This window comes from Chenopodium quinoa, unplaced genomic scaffold (genome assembly GCF_001683475.1).
Source record: "Chenopodium quinoa cultivar QQ74 unplaced genomic scaffold, ASM168347v1, whole genome shotgun sequence".
Taxonomy (NCBI): domain Eukaryota; kingdom Viridiplantae; phylum Streptophyta; class Magnoliopsida; order Caryophyllales; family Amaranthaceae; genus Chenopodium; species Chenopodium quinoa.
In genome coordinates, this window is record NW_018742815.1 from 1,474,945 (window position 1) to 1,499,353 (window position 24,409).

Consider the following 24,409-nt stretch of genomic DNA (forward strand, 5'->3'; position numbering starts at 1 on the left):
CAATTATTCAAAAGTCCCCTCAATTTAGGGTTATAATAGTGCTACAAAAGTCAACGCACAAAGAGTGATATAACAACTTGCAACCCCTTACTCTCTAGGTTGAAAGCCGACCTTAAATTAAAAGAAAGAGGATCATAATTTTAATCATGTGTTTGAACCCTATCGACTGACTACAACCTAACTATTTTAGCTAGGGTTAGATTCGTTACATACAAACCATACAATTAGATTCCAATTTTGAAATACTAGTGTAAACTATAGAAAGTTGGAAATATATACAGATACTAGTCATATATATTAAGTCTACTTTTTAAAAAAAAAAACACAATTAAAATTTTGTGTCCATTATTTACTAATTTTGTCCCCAAAGAATCTTCAATGAATATTATTGATGATTCATGAATGGCATATATAGGGTAGGCATTGTATTTGGACAAGAATGCCACACGTTTTTTTTTATTGGATTGTAGAGCCTATTATTGTTGTAACTACTGTTTGCTTCTCCAATGGGTTGGGGTCCTCAACTCCTCATAAGGTCTATTCATTTTAACTTAATTTCAGTTCAGTTGATTCCAATCAGTTCAGTTCAGCTCCTAATTTCCTTCTCTCATAAAATATTCATTTCAGCTCTATTCAATTCAGTTCAATTCAGCTTCAATTTGTTCAGTTCAGTTTAGTTCAGTTCAGCTCAGTTTAGTTCAATTCTGCTCAGTTCAGTAAATGTGAACAGAACCATAGTTTTATGAGGGTAAAGTGTTCCACTTATTTAGGTTTGAAAAGAATGGCGTTTAAAAGGTGTCAAATTTATTTTAAACAGGTATAGTTGAATGTTAATAAGTATAGAGTCAATATGGCTACATATACATACTGTATTTAAAAAAAAAAGTGATAGAGTCACCAATAGCTCGCAATTTCTCATCTCCTCTATTACTAGTCACCACTCAACACTATCCCACGCACTTGTACATTTATATGTGCCGCCCTCTAATTTCTCTCTTCTCCCCTCATCCGATGACCTTCTATCGATGCTAATCTGTCATTTTAAAGTTCTCCATGTTATCTCTAGACATCTATTTTCTTTTGTAAATGAATATCTAACTTGAAAGGGAGAGGAGAATTGGATCTTCTCATTCTCATTCTATTGGAAAAAAATAGGATGGCTAGATAAGAAGATTCTTCCCTAGCAAGTTCCTTGTTTTGTAATATCAAATATGTACCAAATTTATAAATCATTGGCAAAATTATATTAATCCTTTTCTTAGTTCAAAACGTAAGAACCGTCATTAGTTTGATAAGATTTACGAAATGGACAAGCACCATTGACTATTAGAATGAACTACCAAATTAATATCGTACATTAATTAAGTATTAGGAATTATTGTCATATATTTACGTAGAGCAATTGACTATCTAGTAGGTACGGTAATCATAACCTTTTGGACTTCAATACAAAAGGCTATGGTTGATCCTAGTTTTAACTTGCTAGCTTAGGTATCGAATCATCTGTACACGAGTCTTCTCTTCCATGCAACTAGCTTTAATTTGAATTTCATCCGTCCCATAATACTCTTCTTATTTTTCGTTTTTATCTGTTTAAAAGATTACGGATTAACATTTTAGTATTTCGATGTTTAATTAAGTCAGTTAATCTAAGAAGGAGGTTAATATATATATTTCACTAACAAGCGTAAAGGATGTTGTATTTAAAATCAATTCGTAATAAAAGGAGCAACTTTTCAATCCTCAACTAACCTGTTTAAACGCGGGACAAGTCACACTAAGGGTATTCAATTCGTAATAAAAGGAGTATTAGTAATAGTTTCATTCTTTGTGTTTTTGTTTGTTGATTTTAAAATGACATAAAAGGATAATATTAATTATAGACTAAATTAATCTTGGATATCACTCTTCAAAACGTACTTAAACGGCTAACTCATTCGTTGTATTATGAAAGTTGCTGCGTGTAATCAATAACATATAATAGTAGAACCGTACACTTTGATGGGATGCATGGAACGCGTAAGTACATACGTGAAATATTATTAAGGAATATAATTTATCAAAGTTGAGAGCAATGTCAAATCATAGTAATAATTCGGATAGACTCCTTTAGTTATTTTAATTTACAAATCTTGAATTAATAATTAATTTAGTACGTACTAAGACTACTAACTCTTAAAGATCTTGTCATACATCTCAACTTCATAATAACCATGCATGAGATTGTAGGTTTTGATTCCTATGAGACCGTAAACCTAAGTGATTCATTTGAAGCAAAGGGTTAGTTTAATTTCCTCATCTTGATTAATTATCTTTTTTCTCCAATCATACGTTTACATTTCCTTATATTATTTGTGCCTCCTTTTGATCTCGATTAATTATCTTCATTCTTCAATTAGTACTAAGTATTACTACTGAGTACTAATTTAGTTTATAATCTCTTTATTCCCGTATAAGTAAATTACTGTAAAGATCATGCAGCTAGCTAGTCAATCATTAGCTGGTATGTACTTACAATAATAAAAATAAATAACAATTTAAGAGTGATATGTGATACGCGTCAAAGTGTATATATTAAAGTAGTATTCAAATAATATTTCAAATATTACAATATGTATAATATTGTATGTATTGTATACATACGATATGATTTCACATCAATGTGTAACTAAATTGTAATAACTATTTCTGTATCAAAGATGGCTTTACATCCACGAGAGAGAGGTCAGATAGCTTTATTTATTTCCACTATAGTATAATGAATTACTGCGAGACAATCTCATCCATTAGCTTACTCGACGCAAACAGGTAAGCATTGCAAGAGATTGAATTACACCCAATCAAATCAAAATCAATACCGAAAGTGGCTAGGAAACCCTTGGAGCCACAAGCATGATTTTGGTGTCTTATTTCGTAGAAAAGATTTAGAGCTTAGCAACATTCATATCTACAAACACTCACTCAATCAAGCACTATTAGTGGAGCCCAAATTAAAGCAAATAAAGAATATTATGATCGAGATCTTAGAGAGAGAATAATTGAAAGAGATTTATGAACTTATACTTTTTATTTTTTTCTATTTGTTTAGCAATTGATGGGATGAGGAGAATTGAAAAAGATTTCAACAAAAATCATGAACGATGATAGGTCAAATATAGTGGGGTGGGGTCAATTGCATGGAATAATTGCAAGAACTTGAAAGTTGGGAGTAGTTGACATGTATTTGAAGATTTCTAGCCCACATAAATCTTCATCTACTCTTGAGTCTTGACTTATCTCAAATATAATTCAATTTTTGTATGATTATTTTATGTATAGAGAATATTTTTTTTAATCAATCAGGACAAATTGAGGCATGTTAAACTATACATTGCTTTTTGTTGATATAGTAGTATATTAACCTATTTGTATGTTTTTGAAAAAACAAAATCCTATTTGTACAAAATAGGAAAATGATACTTTTAGCTCAACTATAGAGAGTAACCTTCTAGGTTAGAAATAGCAAAATTTCTTCCGAAATTTGATTATTTTACCCTTTTTCTTTATTATTATTATTATTATTTTGTTATAAAGTATTAGTTTAAATTAAACTACAAGTACATTCCTAGAGTTTAGTATGCATGCGCCTTTCAGGATTTTGTTCATGTTCAGACCTCTAAGTTTAGAATAACACAAGTTGTTTTATGAACAAAGTTTCATACGGGGTCTAAAAAGTAGTTAATCTTTCGATTACAATCATATGAATCAGATGAGATCGAATTTTTTCATGTAAATTTGTATTTGTGTAAAGGAACTCTATCCATGTGTCTAGCACGTGCAAGGTCAAAGTGACTATCATTAATTAAATTAATACATTGAAGGAGAGAAGAAAGTGACTACTTTTATCCCCAATCGAATTGGAAAGTGCTTACTTAATAATCAAAACAGGAGCAAGAACAGTTCAACGCATTACAAATTGTTGGGAAAATAATTTCCTACTGTTTAAGATAAGATTGAGATGCATGTATAGTACTATAATTGATACTACGTGTTTTTGTTTATATTATAAATTTCATAATTGATTGAAATCACTACAAAATGCAATAATAAAGTCTAGTAATAATAAATTATTATACACGAAATATGTAACAACCTGTGTATTATATCGACTGATATAATTTTATCCATTAACCTTTTTAAGGATATGTAAATTTTATTTGTTGTGGATAGTATTAGATTAGCAAAAGCTATGAAGGTTTTATATAATTGAATAATAAATCAGAATTACAAAGCTATATTTATAGCTAATAATGAACGAGATAATCCCACAAAGCTAGCTAACAACTATCAAGATAAACTAGAGGGATAAGTATATATCCTTATTATTAGGAAAGCTAGAGTATAATAAGCATTGACTGAATAAATACAAAACATAAAGCTAAATAATATGATAATTAGTTTATTCCTTTACACGCTCCCGCAAGATGGACGGCCGAAGGGAAAGTTCAATCTTGAAAGACGATTATGCCTTAACATGCCCGCGCAAGACGGATGGTCTGTAGACGAGGCCAATCTTGGAGCACAAGGGAGTGAAGCGTGTGACTGTAAGAGGTGTAGTGAGAGCATTTGCAAGTTGATCATCACCAGAAATATGTTGAATTCTAAGAGAGTAGTGAGTGAGTTTCTCCATAAGAGTTTGGAGAAATAAGTTTATGCTTGACAAAACTTGGTAGATAAATTATGGGTTGTCGAAAATGGTTTTGTTTCTCCGTAAGGGGTGTGGAGAAAAAAAAAATGATAGTTGGCTATCCTTGTAGAGAGATTACAAGGTGCCGAATTATGGATTTGTTTCTCCGTAAGGGATTTGGAGAGAAAAAAAAATTTGATAATTGGCATTCCGTGGTAGATAAACTACGTGGTGTCGAGTTAAAAATTAGCTTTGCAGGCATTCCATGGTAGATAGACTACAGGGTGCCAAAGAGGGATTGTTTGTCCATAAGGAGTTTGGAGCTATCCGAGAGGGAAGTTGAATATGGTCACCATCATTTGTCAGCGTTGACAAAGGGTTTTGATGGTGTAGCCATGATAGTTGCGGAAGCGGAAAAAAAAGTTGGATCAATAGCTCATGATACCATATTAGATTAGCAAAAGCTATGAAGGTTTTATATAATTGAATAATAAACCAGAATTACAAAGCTATATTTATAGCTAATAATGAACGAGATAATCCCACAAAGCTAGCTAACAACTATCAAGATAAACTAGAGGGATAAGTATATATCCTTATTATTAGGAAAGCTAGAGTATAATAAGCATTGACTGAATAAATACAAAACATAAAGCTAAATAATATGATAATTAGTTTATTCCTTTACAGATAGCAGTATGGAGAGCAATTCAATGCATTACACAATGTTGGAAAAATCCATTATTACATATGTTTATTAATTAGGATAAGGTTTTGCTTGTATTTGTTCTTCATCACAAATTTGCACTTGCTTACTCGCTTAGCCGATCGTTTGGATTTGGATGGACGTAGGAATAGGAGCTAGCTTAATTGATAAAGTTATTATAGATCGAATTACAAAATGCAAGTTACAAAATATATAATATATATGACAAACCGTTATATACTTATATGTAAAACTCAATAATGTAGACTGTAGAATTAGTAATTGAATCAAGGTCAGTTTTCAAGTGATTTTTCAACCAAGCTAGTTGACATTCGTTGTATTTACAAAGTGTTTGTAGATAGCAATCATTTATGAACATCACCTTCTTGCATTCGGGATGTGCCACGATAGGTTACAATTGACATGATTGTAAATTTCAAAAAGGAAAAAAGTTTGATATATCAATCAATCGGCGCAGAAAAAAAAAACTGATGAATGAAGATTGAGAATGATACGAAGTACTAAGATTATTATGTGCACCGGCCATACTATAATAAGAGAAACAGACAACATAACAAATAGCTTGAATTGATCAAATGAAAGTGCTCCACTCAAATTTATGGAGTAGATTGTATATCATAAAGATGTTCTCCTATTCACTTTTTTTGTCTATGGCCATAATTGACAACCCATTTACTAGGTTCTCATCATTCTTACACATCCAAGTTTTAATTATACATATTTGAGGATCTTAGTCCTTCCATTCATCTCCTCCTCCTGTCATAGAAGGGGGCTCCCCGTGTACCTTATCTGTACAAAAAAAAAAAAAAAAAAAAAAAAAATCAATCAAAACATATTTTAATAATATATAGGTGGTTTTGAGTTTTGACCATGTAAATTATAAAATAATTACATATTATCTAACATTGTATCTGTTTGAAAATAAATACTCTTTGAGGGCCTAATCACATTTACTGAATTGAGCTGAGCTGAGCTGAACTGAACTGAACTGAACTGATTGGAGCTGAACTGAACTGAATTGAGCTGAAATGAATATTTTATGAAAGAGGGAAATTAGGAGCTGAACTGAACTGATTGGAGCTGAATGAATTGAAATTAAGTAAATGTGAACAGGCCCTTAGTCTCTTTGTTTTAGTTTACTTGACTCATGAGCATAGCTTATGTTTATACTTTTCCAAAATAGTTATGAAAAATTGTGGGAAAATTGAATAACAAAAATCTAATGATAACATTATTTACAAGAAATTTATACTATTATGCGAGTTGGTTCTTTATAAACAATATGAATATTCGTTACTATGCAAAAATACTTTAGCATCAGAATTGAACTGAGTACATTCAATCTAATCCACCAATTATAAAGTTACCTAATATTATTCCTAGGATGATCCTGGCCTTATAGTTTGTATGCCACGCACTTTCACTAAATCTAATGACTTTAAGTCATTATAGTGATTATTGTGAGGTTGAGGTGATGGAGTAGTGACATCACTCCCACCTCGCATCTCTGAGGTATAGGGATCAAGCCTAATGGGACTCATTTGAGAGATTTCTCTTATCTCCTCCCTCAGATGAGACCCCTTCTACTTACCAAAAATTAAAAAATAGTGATTCCTTACAAAGTTACAAGAAAACGACAAACAACATGTTTTAGATTCAATAATAAGACTTTCTACTAATACAACCCTAAGGGGCCTATTTCATTTGTCCGTGTCTAAACCCTAAAGGGGGTCTTTTTCTCCTCCCTTGCTCTCACATTTAATATGCTCAAGAAGTCTTAGATCATGTTTATTTCATTTGTGTATACTTATGTGTAACACTGATTGAAATCAAGGACTAAAGATTTTAAGTGCATACTCAATAATATATGTACTAATTATATATTCAAGCATGTAAAAATTGAAGTTATTTTTTATCAAAAAATACTTGCAGTCTTGTAGAACGGAGGGAGTCTCGCACTCTCACGTGATAATAGAGATGAGAGTGATTTCACAAGAGAATTCACCCAATTACAATAACATCTTAAAATTAAAGTGCAGCACTTAAGTTCCTAATTTCTTATCCTAACCATAAAAAAGGGGTTCCAAAAGCTTTAATTATATATAATGGAGCTTAATAATCATGATCAAAAGTTTTTCCTATTAATTATTGATCTCATAATTTGGGGAAACTTTTAAATGAGATACTATTTTTGTTTGTTTACTTAGACGACAATTCCATTGGATAATTAGATTCTGTAAAGTGGATCTCATATTATTAGCTATTCATAAATCATAATGCATGTTTAGCTCAAATCATAAAATAATTAATCGTGTCAAATCAACCTAAAGCTAGCTAGGAACTAATATAAGTATATTGATATTGATTTTTAGGCTTAAGATAAGATATAATATCATAAAAATAATGCATGCCATGATAAGTTACCAAAGTTCATGTAAATAAATAGTGGCTAAACTACATTAAAATTTTGATTAATTAAGAGTTGGTGTTTTAAGATCGTGGTGTCCAGCTGGTTAATTGGATAAACGATATATATGAGTTATATATCCTATAGTTATCCCCTTAATTAACCATTATTAATTACAATAATTTCATAAGCTCTTAAAAGATATGATGTTGATGTACATGCAACTTATTTCTATTTGGTACATGGATTTGAGGGTGCATGATTTTGACGTTAGAATGTTATCAATCCTTGAAAAATGAAGGTCTTAAATTTTCTTAATGAGACTAGCCGATATTAATTTAAATATAATAATAAGTACATAAATTTATATTTGTGCGGCTGTACGTGATGAATAACCTAATTTTGACATGATAAAAGGATATAACATATAACCGCTCATATTCGACATGATAATGAATTTATTATCAATTTATATGTATCATTGTCTATGCTCTTCTTGACATTAAAACTAGTGCTTTTATCGAAACAAACATAAATTCTTATCCAAATACAATAGAGATGTGCAAGTATAAATTTTATACTTTTTCTATAAGCCTTTTTTTCAGCCACTTTTCTCCCCTTTAGCATCTTCAATCGTTTCTAAATGAGATATGAAAATCTTAGATTATATCTTTATCATTTTGCTTTTGAGCTTTTGTGCAGAAGCAATGATTTTTATTGTCAATGTACTCAAGTTTTTAGTGGTTCCAATTCCACGTTTGGTTGAGTGAAAAAAAGTCACCCTTCTTACAAAAAAAACAAGTTAAAAATCAATAGGAAGCTACATTATTTGTCCTAAGCTAGGAATTTATGGAAGTATTTCTTGTACAAAACAAATGTATGATAAAATAAGAAACAGTTAGGGCCTGCTCTCTTCACTTTAATTTTAATTCAGTTCAGCTTCTATTAGTTCAGTTTTTATTTTTCTTCTCTTATAAGCAATTCATTTCATTCAGCTCTATTCAGTTCATTCCGGTAAATCAAAATAAGCTCTTAGACCTCTAAATGAATCAATCATCACTAATACAAGTATCTAGATTAGTCCTAGATATACAACATTTTGAGACGATTGACTATATTTTTCTTTTTTAATATATAAAAAATAAAACATATGTTGTCATGTAAAATATTTTTCGATTAGTTTTTAAATAAATTTTCATTATATTAATCTTTTTAAATTCTTAATAATATATAATTATTAATATTTATGGTGTATTGTCATATGCGTCGGTCAAAGTATAAGGTCTGAAATTTCCCGAAACTTGTGCGATCATATGGACCATATGCCCCTAAGCTAGCCATGTCCACGTGAATAAGTTTAGCATTAGCAATATGGTTGTTGGCCTTGTAGCTCATTCACTAAACATGTTGCATGTTACAATTGTTGTCAATTGATCGGACCAACCTAGAAAGATATAGGTTGTGGTCCTTGTAAATCACTTTTTTGGTATTTCACATGAAATTTGAGCCTAGCGAAATTCATCTCAAAATCATAAACTTAATTTTCCAAACAGAGTGAAATTAGCAATTGATTCATTGATTGTGATACTTTAGGTCACTAATCTCCCCCCACAAACTTATTTTATACATGAGAATAGCCGAATAGATATCGTGATACATATATCGACTAATATAACAAAATTAGGTAGCGAATTGTGTGCCTATACCCATTACCCGTATTAACCTTGTTTGCGAGTCAGGTAACACTGACCGTAGAATCTAATGCTAACCCGCCAATTATTTTTCAAAACCCACCTTACATCAACCCCTCAATGGCTATTGTGTGTTGGCAAATATTATTCAATCATCCATCATGCACACCATGTGTTCGACAAAAGTCCTCAACGAATTTTTCCTTCTATCAGCTACAACATGCTTACCTACATACGTCAAAACCTTGTTTACAGAGCTCTAAATGTGTTCAAGGCAGAACTGCAGAGTAATGATCTTGATGGGATTGATGAAGACGCGGTTGCTATTGCCTTTAAAGCTTGTCGTGGGGATCCGAAAGCGGGTGCAATGCTTCACAGCTTTGCTGTGTCATCAGGGTTTATTCATTATCGATCAGTGTCAAATTCTTTGATGAGTTTTTACTGTAAATCAGGGCAATTTGATCGCGCTCTTCGTATATTTAGCAGCATGAATGACCCTGATACTGTCTCTTATAACACAGTTCTGTTGGGGTTTCAGAATTCAGATGATGCTTTGTGTTTTGCAGCTGATATGAATGCAAAAGGCGTTGTTTTTGACCCTGTTACATACACTACTGCGCTGTCATTTTGTTTGGATGATAAAGGGTTTTTATTTGGATTCCAATTACACTCAAACATAGTGAAATCGGGTTTAAAATGTGAGGTTTTCATTGGCAATGCACTTATCACATTGTACTCAAGATGGGGTCGAATAATCGAAGCTGAAAGAGTGTTTCATGAGATGCCCACCAAGGATTCAGTATCTTGGAATGCGATACTATGTGGGTATAGCCAAGATGGAAGATATGGTTTGGAAACAATCTGTACATTTTGTGCAATGTTGAGACATAATGTAAAACCAGATAATGTCTCAATAACTGCTGCAATTTCTGTTTGTGGACATGATAGGCTTTTGGAGATGGGTAGGCTGCTACATGGTTTGAGTGTAAAGGCTGGATATGGAGCACATTGTGCTGTTTGTAACCTATTAATGTCAACTTACGCAAAGTGCGAGGAAAATGAAGATGCCAAGCTAGTATTTCAAACCATGTCTGAAAGAAATGTGGTTTCTTGGACTACAATGATTTCTGTTTTTCAAGAGCATGCACTTTCCCTCTTTCATGATATGAGGATAGATGAAGTCTACCCGAATGAAGTGACCTTTATTGGATTACTACATGCCATTACACATGGAGATTTATTCAATGAAGGTCGAATGATCCATGGGTTTTGTCTAAAGACTGGTTTTGTGTCAAAATTGAATGTGTCTAACAGTCTGATCACCATGTATGCGAAGTTTGAGGCAATGGGGGATTCACAGAAGGTTTTTGAGGAACTTCAGAACCGGGATACTGTGTCTTGGAATACTTTGATATCTGGATATGACCAAAACAAGATGTACCAAGAAGCACTTGAGGTGTTCTGCTCAGCATTATCTGAGACCGTGCCAAATGAGTATACATTTGGCAGTGTTTTGAGTGCAATTGGATCAGCTGAAGCAATTTCGCTTAGACATGGACAAGCATGCCACTCTCACTTGTTGAAACTTGGACTAAATTCTGATGCAGTTGTGTCAGCTGCTCTCCTTGATATGTATGGAAAGCGAGGCAGCCTATGTGAGTCCAAGAGGATTTTCAAAGACACCGTTCAAAGAACACAATTTGCTTGGACAGCAATAATTTCAGCCCATGCAAGACATGGGGACTATGATTCTGTTATGCATATATTCAATGAGATGGGAAATAAAGGTGTAAAACCTGACTCTATCACTTTCCTTTCTATGTTGACAGCATGTGGAAGGAAGGGCATGGTTGATATGGGTCGCCAGATTTGGGACTCAATGATCAAAGACAATCTGGTTGAACCATCAGCCGAGCATTATTCTTGTATGGTGGATATGTTGGGCCGTTCAGGAAGATTAAAAGAGGCAGAGGAATTGCTTCATCAAATTCCTGAAGGGCCATCATTTTCGGCCTTGCAGAGCTTGTTAGGGTCATGCAGAACTCATGGAGATATGGAGATGGGTCAGAGAATGGCCAATGCTTTGATAGAAATGGAGCCTACAGAATCGGGTTCTTATGTTCTAATGTCAAATTTGTATGCTGTAAACGGAGACTGGGAGAAGGTGGCTATACTGAGGAGGAAGATGAGAGATAGCAGAGTTAAAAAAGAAGTTGGATTTAGCTGGGTTGATGTAGGTAATACTGATGGTTCATTGAGTATGCATGGTTTCTCCTCGGATGATACATCTCATCCAAGGTCCGAGGAGATATGCTATATGGCAGGATGGTTAGGACTCGAAATGAAAGTGTTTGAGAAAGATGAAGAGCTTCTATGATCTCAAAGCAGCTGAAAACATAAAATTTTGCAGGATGTTAAGATAGCTTTTACACACCTATGTCTCCAAATTCTCTACACATGAGAAGTTTCATACATAAGTGCCTGAAACACATTAGCTACGGAGCTGCTGTAACATCGAATCAACCCTTTGATATACAGAAATTCCTGTCAGAAATAGAGGAAAGAATTTGTATCAGTTACCACTCTGACAGATTTAAAGCATAATGATATCACTCATATCAGATTATCAGGAATGAACAAGGGAAAAAATATATCAAAAAAAGCGTGAGCGGCAGGATTCGAACCTGCGCGGGCAAAGCCCACATGATTTCTAGTCATGCCCGATAACCACTCCGGCACGCTCACTTAGTTGATAGATAACAATTAATTAGCTATCATATTAATCATTTTTTATATTTTGACACACTAATATATCATTTTTAACCTTCTATGAATAACTAATCCCACATAAAATCAATAATTAACTGGTTAAATGAAAAAAAAAGGGTTCATTTTACTTAACTAAAATCAATAACACTACTTGTTAAGATGTACTCATATCATGCACAATCATACGTAACTCTCAAGACCAAAAACAAGTAAATTGAGCAATATTTTTAACTCCTATTGACATTTGACCATATTACAAGTTAAAAGTTATGCTCATTGTATATAGCATGATGACCCAATTATTCATATTCTGCTTTTTTTTTTTTCCTTTTATTTGATGTGTTGATGAGTTGCACAAAGAGTATATACTGGAATTACTAGAGATGATGTTGTGTGAGCCGACGTGATGAGCCACGAGGTTAACGCGAGGCAAAGTTTGCTTCTAGGCTGTTGGATTTTTCTTACTAGCTAGTGCTAGCAATCGATGACTTTTTTCCGGCTCCATTCGTTATCATTAACAATCGACGTCTCTGTGCCTCCAAGCTTAGATACAATGCTACATCATAAACAATCAATGTCTTGTAATCTTGTTCTTAATTCATAGGACATTGTCTACCGTTTTATCCGATTTACACTTCTAAAAATTGACTCTTATAATGAAGTCATGCATCAATGATATGAAAAGCATATTCCATTACCAATCAGTGATTATTCAGTGGTACATAGATGATGCACAAGAAATACATCGCCACAACACATGTGTAACGGTTCATTCGTTACCAAAGCTTCAGTCGAATCCAGAACGGAAAAAAATTATTTTATGCAACCCCATGAGAAACAAATTTGATATTGAATACTTGAATTGCTTCCAAATTCCAATCATCTTTTTTCACCTCCATTAGTTATCATGTTATCATGCGTCTTTTGGCACAGTAAAAATACTCCCTTTTGATCTAGGACCAGTTGTTACATAACCACATCATTAACATCAAGGCGGCAACAGAAGCTTAAATTGCAAAAAAGTGGCAGAAGTTGGAAGTTTGGAACATTAGATTAAGAGATTCGTTGAGCTAACGCAGTCCATTAGAAAAAAATAATTAGATTAAGTAAAACTTTGATCTAGAAAACAAATTAACAAAAAAGTGATCCAACAAAACAAATAAACCAGTAAGTAAAGTCACCAAGTTTTTATAGATTACCAACTATTAATTTGATTTAGCTCACATCAGAATCCAAAGTTCTAAATTCGACTCTCAATAACAGTGATCCATTACGAAAATTACCAAAAAAGAAAGAAAAAATAGACTCTTCCCCTAGTGGCACAACTTCATCAGTCAAAGCCTCCAAGGAGCACTCGTTTACAATCCAAGAGGCCTATCACTCCGAACAGGCATTTAGCTACTACTTCTCAAATCAAAAGCTTCTCAATTGCGTCCTGCATTAGTATAAACACCAGAAATCAGAAACACATTCAAATTGACTTTAAGCTATCAGCATTAGTAGCAGATGGTTATCGAATGAAGACTAACCTTGAGTTGTTGGATTTGTGATTTCAATTGGCTTCCTTCGTTGGAGGTCACTGAGCAAGCAATAACTGGTCTTGTAACACCACATGCACGGCCAAGGGCTGATTTTGAGGGCACAAACACGTAGGGAACATTCTGCGAATAAGAAGCAAGTTAAAGAATTAATCAAAAGGAATATAAATAATTTTGCAAAGCTAAATTCAACATAGCAGATTCCAGATATTCAACATAGTAAAGAGCAACTGCAGCAAGTAACAAAAGGCCAGGAGAATTGCATATGCACGAAGAAATCCTGTTACAATGTAGATCTTTAAATATGATCCCGAAAACTTGCTACAGTAAGCTACACAGTTGAAAGTATACACTACATTGAAGAGATGATACCTAGATAAAGTCATTAATTACAGAAAAAGTACACAAAAACACGGAAGCTACCAAGAGCAAGACATCATTCACAGGGTAACTCCACAGATAAATTTTCAAAGTAACAGCTTTGCTTATTTCTAACAAGCTCAGGCTCCTGAAGTGCTTACATACTACATAATTAATATGTTCTGGTTTAGGTTTTCTGCTTTATAAACCCCTTCAATCGCCCACAACAATCTACAAAGTTGCATAATCGCATCAATCCAGTATTGACTATGCAAATAGAGTTATCTCCTTCACTCCAACATTAAGAAATACAGGTCACTACAAACACTATATAAAAAAGAAACTAAATTCCTGTTGATGGTAAACCTTTATGCATTACATATATGTCAAGTTCTGATATAATTACAAGACTACTCAACCCAAAACACAATTATAACTAGCATTAATCGAAACAAATCCAATCAAACAACCAACCCCCACCCAATTATAGCCAACAAATTCAACATCGTAAGTGCCACTAAACAAACAGCCGCCGCAACAACATTTTTGAACCTTCCCCACATTACATAATTAAGTAAACCATATCATGCTCATTTCTCACAAACCCATTTCACATTTTCACAAAATAAACAAATAAAAACATTCAAGCATATACAAAATGATAATGTAATCATATGTTAAGTATACCTTATCCTCAGCCAACAAAGGGAGATGGAGAAGAATCTCCAAGGGCTCAGTATCAGCAGCCATGACTACAAATTCAGCAATACCTCTGTTCAAAGTTTTTGTTGCTGCAATTCCAAATATTTAACTAAATCAGAAAAACCCACAAACTGAAAACCCTATAAAATCATGATTAATCAAAAACCTTAAAACCCAATCAATTAAAGCTTAAGAAAAAAAAAATTAAACCTTCATTAGCACCCTTCTTAAGCTGCTTGTAATTAGCAGCTTGCTGAACAAGGTCCATGATTGTAATTGTTAATTGGGCATCTGCCAAAGGGTATGCTTTTGGGTTAACAATTTCCCCTGTCTGCAAAAAATTCACAAAAACCCAGAAAAAACAAAAGATTAATTCTTTAATCATGAACATAATCATATAATTAACCACTAATAATCACAGCCCAAAACCCTAAAAACCCAGAAATTAGAAGAGAGAGAAAGTTACCATGGTGGCTGAAGAATGACCGAAGGAAGAAGAGAGAGAAAATTGGGGGCTAGGGTTTTTCTCCAAATGCGCAAATGGGGTAAGGGTTTAAGAGAAAGAAAACATGAGTTAGAATTTATAGGAAGGTCAATTGTTTGGTGGGTTAATACGACGACGTTTTAGGTTTTATTTTTTTGACACGACGCCGTTTTATTTGCCCCTTATACCCTTCCTCTGTTTTCGTTTTTAGGGCTTGGTTTTTTTGGAGTCAAGAAAGAGTAAAGTGCAAGCTCACTTCCGCCATTTTTTGAGTTTCCAAGTTTTAGAAGAGAGAGAAAATATGTCGGAGATTGAAACCCATAACGGATTTCAAATTGATTTGGGAAATCTTTTGGCATATAACCCTAATCACCATTTCCCTTCTATCCCTTCTTCAAGGTAAGATTTTTATCTATTATTTTCTGAAATTGTTTGAATATTGTTAGAAATTTGCATTTTGTATGAACCCATATTTAAACTTCTTGACTTCTATCTATTGTGTTTGTTTATTATTCAGTTTTTAATCAATTTCTTTGAATTAAACTTGTGGGGTTTTGCTGATATTCATACCGCAATCGTGAGAAATCTGTATTATATAGTGTACCCATGTATAAATTTGTTAGTTTTTTCTTATATTGGGATTGCTTATGATTCTTTTTTGTTCAATTTGTTTGAAATAAAGTTGTGAATTTGTTGATTTTGAAAGTGTGGAAAATCAAAACTCGCCCCTTTTAAAGTTAGAATGTATTTGTTGAAAATGTTGGGCAGAAAAACTAATAGTTTGCTGTAAAATGAAGGGAGGAATTGGTGAAACAATGCCTGGAGAAGGGAACAGAGTTAGCACAAGCAATTGCAGATGCCCTTTTCACCTTGCCTGCTAATGAAGATGTGGATGGTCCCATTGTCACTTTGCCACCACCAACTACTAGACTTCCCAGGCAGAAACATGTAAATGCTCTATCTTAGTCTTGTGATTTAGGATATTTTGAGGGATTTTTAATGTTCCTGATCTTATTTGGTGTCAATTATAGGCCATAGCTTATTTGGGCATAGGTCTTATTTGGTGTCGATTTTATATCGAGTTTTTTTGAATATAGATTATGGACTTATTGCTTGTGTATGAGCTTATATAATTAGTACTGAGTGCTATAAATTGCAATTAACTTTTCTGTTTATCTTTGAACTACAAGATATCAAATTAATTTACTGGTTTTGTCAACTAGAGTTGAATGTTGTTGCTCTTGGTTTTATGAGAAGTGACCATGTTATGCCTTCAAGAGCTATACTTTGATAAAAGGTATAAAAACTGAGGAATATAACATGGCTGCATCCATAAGTATCAAACACCTAGCCCTTGGAAATCTGAAATCATGTGTGTAGTGATACCTGGATTTATCAAGAGATGTGTTATGTCTGTCCTTGATTTCTAAAAACTGGCTTCTCTTTTTTTTTAAAAAAAAAAAGGTTATGCTGCCAAAAGTATTGATTTAGTTTATTCAAAACTCTCTGAAATGAGTCTCCCTTTTTGAAAGACTTAGTTGTGTGTGGCCACTGGCAGAGAGGGTTTGTTCATTAGGCCATGAGGATGCAGCTTTTAGCATTACGAATTACATGTTGATGAACTTGGTTGTGGCATATTTTTGTTTTTAATTGATGATGGTCAACTGTTTCAGTGGGTAGTGCTCACAATAACATAACTCCTTTATTATACTCTTTGACTGAAGGATATATCATTTTCTTATACAGCTCCCAAGACCAAAGCCTCCAACAAAGTGGGAGGCGTTTGCACAGAAGAAGGGTAAACCAAGAGAGTTTCTTAATGATTAAGTCATTGGGATTCTTTCATGACTTAGCATCACTTAATTTACCTTGATCTGCAACAATGTTTCAGGCATAAAGAAGCGCAAGAAAGACAAAATTGCATACGATGAAAGGACTGGTGATTGGAAGCGCACTTATGGGTATGATCGTGCAAATGATGCAGATGATGTGCCCATCATTGATGCCAAGCCAAATGATGGTATATTGCAAGCCTACTGATGTTGTATTTTTTCTGAATTTACTTCTGTTTTATTCATTATAGTCTATGACAACTGATGTGAAATATGCAATTTTTTTGGATTTCTTGAAAATCTGCGTGTTTTGAGACCATTGACGTGTCTTGTAATTACAGAGCCTGGAGTGGATCCTTTTGCAAAGCGAAAAGCTGAGAAGAAGCAGCGAGTAGATAATAACCAGAAGAATCGTGTGAAGAATCTAAAAGAAGCAGCAAAGAGTGGTGCCCTGCCGAGGTACATTCCTTTGATCTTGTACTTGCTGTTTCTGTTTCCATCCTAAATTCCTAAGAAACAAGATCGGTCTGGATGTGAGTGGTGGGGGTTGTGGAAGTTACTCTGTAAACAATTGTTCAAAAGTATCCTTCTGAGGTCTACTCCCACATATGAAGATACAATTTTTGGACAGTCATATGCTATTCCTGTCATTCTGTCAAGCACCTGTTATAAGAGCATTAACCCATTAATTTAGACATTTAGTTACAACACATGCTAAAACCCGTGAACTTAATGGCTTCTTAGGAGACTGCTATAATCCTTGATTCTTTGCCAATGATGAGTAATACCAACCTATTTAATTCACTGAATAAAAGACACAGAGTCTAATTCATCTCAGTGCTACAAGTTATTTATGTTGACACTCCTTAATAATCCACCAAAAAAAAATTATGAGCTTATAAAAGAACTTTGCTTTGCTGTTATATGTGGATAGTGGACTACTTTTTTCCTTTTCTTATTTGGAGAATAAGTTAGTCTATTTTTCTCAGTTCAGTCCTGTCACTCCTGTGTAGGACTGTAGGGTGGGTCTTGGAATGGTGTATGTTTACATATTGCCATCTTTCACCAGCTCTAACCATCTAATTATTAAGATGCCTCATTGAGGTCTTCGATTGAAAGTGCCCCCTCAACTACCTTTTGGGTTGCTTTTAATGTATCTTCTTGATTTAAAACATGTTTTTCATTACATTGTGTTGATTTCAATTATTGCTTTTCTGCTTGTTTAATTCCAGTCATTGCTTTGAGGTTTTCTGCTTGTTTTATTCCATTCATTAAATACATATGTTTACATTGTTATATGATATACAGCTCACTTGTCATGTTTTGTTTCTTAAAGTTTTTTTAAAAGGACAAGTTTGCTGGAATGAGTCTAAGTATTACAGTTGATCTTTTTTTTCCCCCTTCTTTTACTCCATTTTTTAAGTTGTTTTGTGTGTTTTCCATCAACTAATGTTACCTGGTAGGACTTTAAAAGGTTTAGTGGTTTAAACCCTCAACATTGGTCAACTCAGTTCCTACTCACTTTTGCAGAGCAGGTTTCATGGTCTGAGAGTATATAAAAAGTTTCTGCTTGAACTTTGTGATTGATCAGACATCTTAGTTCATGTTAAACGTCCTCTAGCTGTAATTCAAAACTCTGTATGTTTAAAAAGAATTCATGTCTATTTTTCTTGAGTCTTGAACAGATTGCAACATATGCAGACTTGGAATTCTCATTGCTGAGCTGAACTCAGTATTTACATTTTATTACATTGTTGCTTTGTAGAGAATACAATGGGTTTATTTGTTGTAGGGACTTTCTATAGTAGACGAGCCCTTCGCAATTTTTATCTTTAAGTGATATCTGTACCTTCTACACCACCTTTTCGAATTTTGGTTTTTGCTTGACACAATTTGCAAGGTGCGTCTTACCTTTACCTTTAGAAAGAAGATGCTAATAGTGAATATTTTCCCAGTCATGTTCAACTAGCTGCTACATCATTGCCCATTAGCGGAAGTCAGGCTGCTCCAAAGAAACTGACCAAGAATGAGCTCGAGGAGATTGCTGGTGCCGCAGCAACTTCCACAGCTAGTATTGGGAAATTTGACAAGAAGTTACCTGGAGAAAAGCCTTTAAAAAGCAAAGGGAAACATAGGAAGGTTAGTGTCTTCGTAGTTCTCTTCGTTAATACTCTCTTAAATTCCTTAAATTGATGTCCTCATTATGTCATTGGCTTATTGCCCTTTAACTTTGCTGTTCTTTCAGTTTCTACCTGTCGCGCAAGGAAAGGGTATGGGCTCACAGGAAAGAGAACAAACTGATAAGATTTTGAACAAGCTTATGTCAAAGCATTCTCACGACTCACTTAATGTTAACAAGGTATGTTAAGAATTCGCAATCGATGCTAAGTAGGATACGTCATTTAACTAAGAATTAGTATTGACTTGGTTTTTGATTCATGTACAGGCTGTTAGAAACATTAATTTGCAGAATGAGAAGAAGCAGCAGAAGAATAAACGAGACAAGGGATCATCCTCAAGCAAGTTGGACGCAAAGAAAAAATCTTTCAAGAAATCACCGTACAAAGGAGCATCAAAGAAGGGATCATCATTCTCATCCAAATCAAAATCAAAGTCAAAATCATCTTAGAGCTGATTGATCTTTTCTAGCCACAAAGTTATCTCATTAGGTTCCTACTCTGAGTGTAATTTCATACATATTTTGTAGTATGAGACATCAAAATTTTGGCAACTTGGGAAATTATTACTTGAGTTTGTTTGTTAATTCTCGCTGTCTCCTGTGCTTTCTCCATAAAAGCTTGAGATACTGGCAAATTGGAAATAGCGACATTCTGCAGCACAATATGGATTCTTCTAAATGTTTGGTAATGCACTAATGCTCTATTAAAGTATCACTGTTAAAGATTTGTAGCATCGCTTGCAATTCTTGGACCAAACACAAATAATTCATCCAAATTCAGTTTCGGGACTCTATAAACCCATTAGTAGGCTTGTTATGGTTCTAAACCAACTTGTATGACATGGAAAAAATATCCGAAATTGGTTCAAAAGTGTGGTTATAGCTGACAATAATGAACAATTTTCAATTATTCTAAACCCGAAAAAGAAAGAGGACAAGATGTTTCCATGAACTTCCCAAAACCCTATGAGACCATTTGGGTGTTTAAAAACATATATAACTAGTCAATCACATAAAAACTCGTGGTTTTCAAATAAAAATAAAGAGGCGTATTATTAAGTGAATTGAGCCGTACATTTTCTGGTTGCCTTTTCAAATATACTTTAAACCCCTATGAAAATTATCTATGCATTGACATCCATCCAAAAGTCTTATAGATATTAAGTGTTCTTTGAACCTTGAAACCATATGCTTTGGAAGATGGAACTCAAACCTCTCATTCTAACGTAGAGGGATTAAATCGACCAATTCGATCCAATTTACAATCATCTTTGTCATCGACATTTTGAATCCGGCTTTAAGCTACACTTTACATAATCAATTTATATTTATTGTATGTCGAACCTAAATTAAATTCAGAGTGGATTGTGCTCTTCATACCAAGCATCAATTAGAGGGGAAGAAAAACCAGATAGCAAATAATACGTTGTCCTGCAAAGTGAAAATGGATTCCTATGGTTTTTAATGCCATGTACAAGGCCCAAATTGAACTAAAAATTGGATATGCAAAATAAGGAATTTGTGAAGGATGTAGCTCTAATGCCATGAGATGATGAGCAGCTACAGAAAAGGCAGGCTATTTGTCACAGGTCGTCTCCCTGCTGGAGTTTCAGGAATAAAGATTGCCAACTGATAATCATGCGTTTATTCAGCTTGTCATTAAGTACTAATGTAACTCTAATATTGAGGTTGTTTGAGTATCTGATGGGAGTATTAAAGCTTGATCAACACCGGATTTGCTGTACATTTCTGCTAATCTACAATCTGCAAGGAGCAATTCTGACTTTCGAAAATCCTCTCTGGCTTTTGAGATAGCAAAAGAGTGTTGGTTTTGATTCAGAACTAGTCTCGTTGTATACACACTTTAGGATAAGGGTTTTATGGCACTCTTCACTCTTTTATTGTGAACCAAGACAACTAATTGCACATGTATGCCGATTTGTATGAATCCACAACATTCTATTAAAAATTTTGAAATAGGACAGGAATTTGAACAATATGTTAAAACATTTTGATGAAGTGTTTGATATAATGATATGTTACTGAAGTGTGCAGAAACTACAACGGTCTATACATTAATACATGCAACAATGGCAGCTGGGGTGAGCCATTCAGCTATTGTTTGATGGTAAAGCAATCAATATTCAGTATCTAATGACCTTAATGTATGATTCGAAGCTGTAGCAGTTCGGTTGTCTTGTCTGTCTTTCTGTTTGATGATAGCAAAAAGATTTTAGTAATCAGAAACACAGATCAACAAGCTCCATCCATATCACTATAATAAGATGCCAGGCAACAACATTTGAAATATAGAAGCACAAATTATGTCCCACAATCTCATTGACCCAAGAAAAAAGATTACATCCAGGCAACTGAATTTAGAGTATTCTGACATGACCAACTGATTTCAGGATCACAACTTTTCTAAGAACCTACACTAATGGGGGAAAAATACTTGACAACATGCTCATTTGAAAAATAAATTCCTAGACATATATAATGAAAGAACACAACTACTTAAAATATCTTGGTTACTACCAAAACAAATCCCTATCAAAACAAGAAAAACCTCTGCTTCAACTCTGCTCTTCAACAGCAGCAACCTCAGCTTCCTCAGCAGCAGCTGCCATGATTTCGTCGAAGTCCGCTGACTTCTCCAGTAAAATCTCTATCTGAAAAATAGAGACCCACAATCATCAGAAATTCAGAGTACAAGCTACGATTAGGCCTTTTTCTTTTCGTCTCAATAAAATGAGTTTCAAGAATTATAAGTTCATATAATGGCTACCATATTCAGTTTTAAGCGAAAAATAAATAATAACAGGAGCCAATTATGTTTAGATAAGTTAAAAATTAGAAGGGGGCACTAAGCAGACGAAAGGAGTTAGGTGAAACAGGCCCTTTAGTTCACAAAAAAATCGAGTTCATGCACAACAATGCATATTAAAGTAAAATAGTTCATAGAAAAGAGAGCTAGCAAAAACCAGGCATACCTTTGCCTTCTGGACTGGCTGACCTCTTGAATCATCCTTTATATCAACAGTAGATGTCATGATCTCTGCAAAATTAAACCAATCTAGATTATCATGAGCTCAAATATGTGTATTATACATCAGCTCTCAATAAAAGAAAGTTCTTACTCTTCTCAACAGCCAGCCCACCATTTTTGAGAATTTCTGCAACACTTACAACTGTAGCAATAGCTGCAATTTATTCACAAAAAAAAAATGAAATATAAGTCAAAGCAACAAACAACAAGAAGGAAACATGAAAATCAGTTATAAAAATTCAATCGAAACAGTTTTGTAAGACTAGCACCCTAAAATAGAGAACTTGGTGGCCAATTATAAGGCAAGCTCACTAGCCTGAACTATATAACCATCATACACCTAGAAAAAGCTACACAATGAGTCAGTCAATGACTGCATGAACTAACAAAGAGGAGAACAGGATCTTTCTACATGAAAGGCTTTGCTCCACCCCACCCCCACCATCCACCAAGGCACCAACCCTATCAAATCAGCCAAGTGCCTTCAAAAACATTCTAGTAAATTTTTACTGACAACGATTCCAACAAAAGACTGAAAATTTAATTCATTCGAATCTCCATGCCAATAGAATTTGCAATTTCTGAAAGAGATTTGGTACAATATACACAAAAATAGCACTTGACTCGGGACAGGCTACAGGACATAGATCAATAACAACATAGTATAACACTTCCGCATGAATGAAGAGACGTGAAGAAGAGGAGCATCATACATTTTGCAAAGAACCCAATCTAATTTAGACGAATTCATACCAAAAAATTTATCTGAAATATATTACAATTAATGATAATTACACTTCACATTGAAATTATATCCACAACCAAACATCATTCAGTGCACCTTGTAGATTGGGGGACAAGGAGAGGAAATTCCAAAACTCAAGCTCCCATCACTTGAATTTTAAACACTTAATTAAAAACTTTCAAGGACTGACAAAAAAATTTGGCACCAAAACTAAAGTCGGTATCTTGAGCTAATTTCTTTCATTATCACACAACAGAACACAATTTACAGATGAATTAAGCCCTAATTATATCAATTTAACACAATTTTAAACCAACCCACCAAATAAACCATAAAATACAAATCACAATCAATCACAAAATGCAATGTATCAAAAATTAAAACAAACACAACATAAACATCGAGCTACGTTACATTTGCCAGGAAAAAGAAAAATCAAAAATTATAGAAAGAGGGAAAATTACCCATTCCCAGAGCAGAAAGCTCAACCTCATTGTGTTGCTGCATATACCTCTGCAAAACATAATCAAAAATCAACAAAAAAATACCCAAAATATAATTATTTAAATATAGAACAAATTGTGAAGGCGAAATCAATTACCTTGGCGAGATTAACGTAGAAAAAAAGGGGTTTTTTGGTATTGGAAACTTGAATTCGATTCTTCTTTCCAGAATCGACAACGCTCAAGTTGTTTACGCCCTCAGTAATTTGTTCGACGGCAGCCATTGTTTAATTTCTCCCAAACCCTAACCCTAGTTAAATCAATGAATTTGGGGAAACCCGAAAATACCAATCAAATTTTCTCAAAGTATAGCTTAACTGAAATTCGAGGAGAGAGAAAAGGAGATTAAAGATTGGAAAATTGAAGCTTTAATTTAATGGGAGCTTATATTGGGAGCTTATATAGGGAGGCTTCGTTCATTCTTAAGACCTTTCTTTAATAAGTCCCTTTCTTTTAACAAGTCCCTTTCTTTTAGTCGGGCATGGGTTACTGGATTTTTCATTCAGTACAAATCGGGTTTTTTTTTAACACTTTTTTTTTTTTTTTTTTTACAATCATTTTTTAACACTAATTAAGTAATTATCAATTATTCAAACAAGTATGGAGTATTTTTAGTACAAATAAAATTAAGATTTTTATTGGATTAGTCATCAATAAACTTACAGCTGTCAATTCGGGTAAACGGGTCGGGTTTGGGTCGGGTAATAGTGGGTCAGGTCAATTCAGATTAATTCCATAACCTATGCGGGTCGGGTTT

General features: G+C 33.8%; 4 protein-coding genes and 1 non-coding gene across 5 annotated transcripts; 2 read left to right on the plus strand and 3 right to left on the minus strand.

Annotated features, from left to right (window-relative positions):
* The first annotated feature begins 9,269 nt into the window (after positions 1 to 9,269).
* LOC110725653 (pentatricopeptide repeat-containing protein At4g32430, mitochondrial-like) lies at positions 9,270 to 12,094 on the plus strand. Its single transcript, XM_021905128.1, has one exon. The coding sequence runs from the start codon at positions 9,562 to 9,564 to the stop codon at positions 11,866 to 11,868; it is 2,307 nt and encodes a 768-aa protein (XP_021760820.1). The 5' UTR covers positions 9,270 to 9,561; the 3' UTR covers positions 11,869 to 12,094.
* A 60-nt stretch (positions 12,095 to 12,154) lies between these two features.
* On the minus strand, positions 12,155 to 12,236 carry TRNAS-AGA. Its single transcript has one exon. It is a non-coding gene; the product is annotated as a tRNA-Ser (tRNA).
* Positions 12,237 to 13,420: 1,184 nt separating this feature from the next.
* On the minus strand, positions 13,421 to 15,440 carry LOC110725655 (NHP2-like protein 1). Its single transcript, XM_021905130.1, has 5 exons — positions 15,327 to 15,440; positions 15,071 to 15,191; positions 14,846 to 14,949; positions 13,790 to 13,921; positions 13,421 to 13,695 (listed from the first exon to the last, which is right to left on the minus strand). Exons 1-5 carry the CDS (start codon positions 15,327 to 15,329, stop codon positions 13,669 to 13,671), a joined length of 387 nt encoding a protein of 128 aa, XP_021760822.1. The 5' UTR covers positions 15,330 to 15,440; the 3' UTR covers positions 13,421 to 13,668.
* A 100-nt stretch (positions 15,441 to 15,540) lies between these two features.
* Positions 15,541 to 20,067, plus strand: LOC110725654 (ribosome biogenesis regulatory protein homolog). The gene is made up of 8 exons (XM_021905129.1): positions 15,541 to 15,743; positions 16,142 to 16,292; positions 17,091 to 17,142; positions 17,236 to 17,364; positions 17,518 to 17,635; positions 19,132 to 19,315; positions 19,422 to 19,535; positions 19,623 to 20,067. Exons 1-8 carry the CDS (start codon positions 15,646 to 15,648, stop codon positions 19,803 to 19,805), a joined length of 1,029 nt encoding a protein of 342 aa, XP_021760821.1. The 5' UTR covers positions 15,541 to 15,645; the 3' UTR covers positions 19,806 to 20,067.
* A 1,539-nt stretch (positions 20,068 to 21,606) lies between these two features.
* LOC110725656 (uncharacterized protein At2g34160-like) lies at positions 21,607 to 24,071 on the minus strand. The gene is made up of 5 exons (XM_021905131.1): positions 23,751 to 24,071; positions 23,614 to 23,662; positions 22,496 to 22,558; positions 22,349 to 22,413; positions 21,607 to 22,027 (listed from the first exon to the last, which is right to left on the minus strand). The coding sequence occupies exons 1-5, from the start codon at positions 23,874 to 23,876 to the stop codon at positions 21,932 to 21,934; spliced, it is 399 nt and encodes a 132-aa protein (XP_021760823.1). The 5' UTR covers positions 23,877 to 24,071; the 3' UTR covers positions 21,607 to 21,931.
* Positions 24,072 to 24,409: the final 338 nt, after the last annotated feature.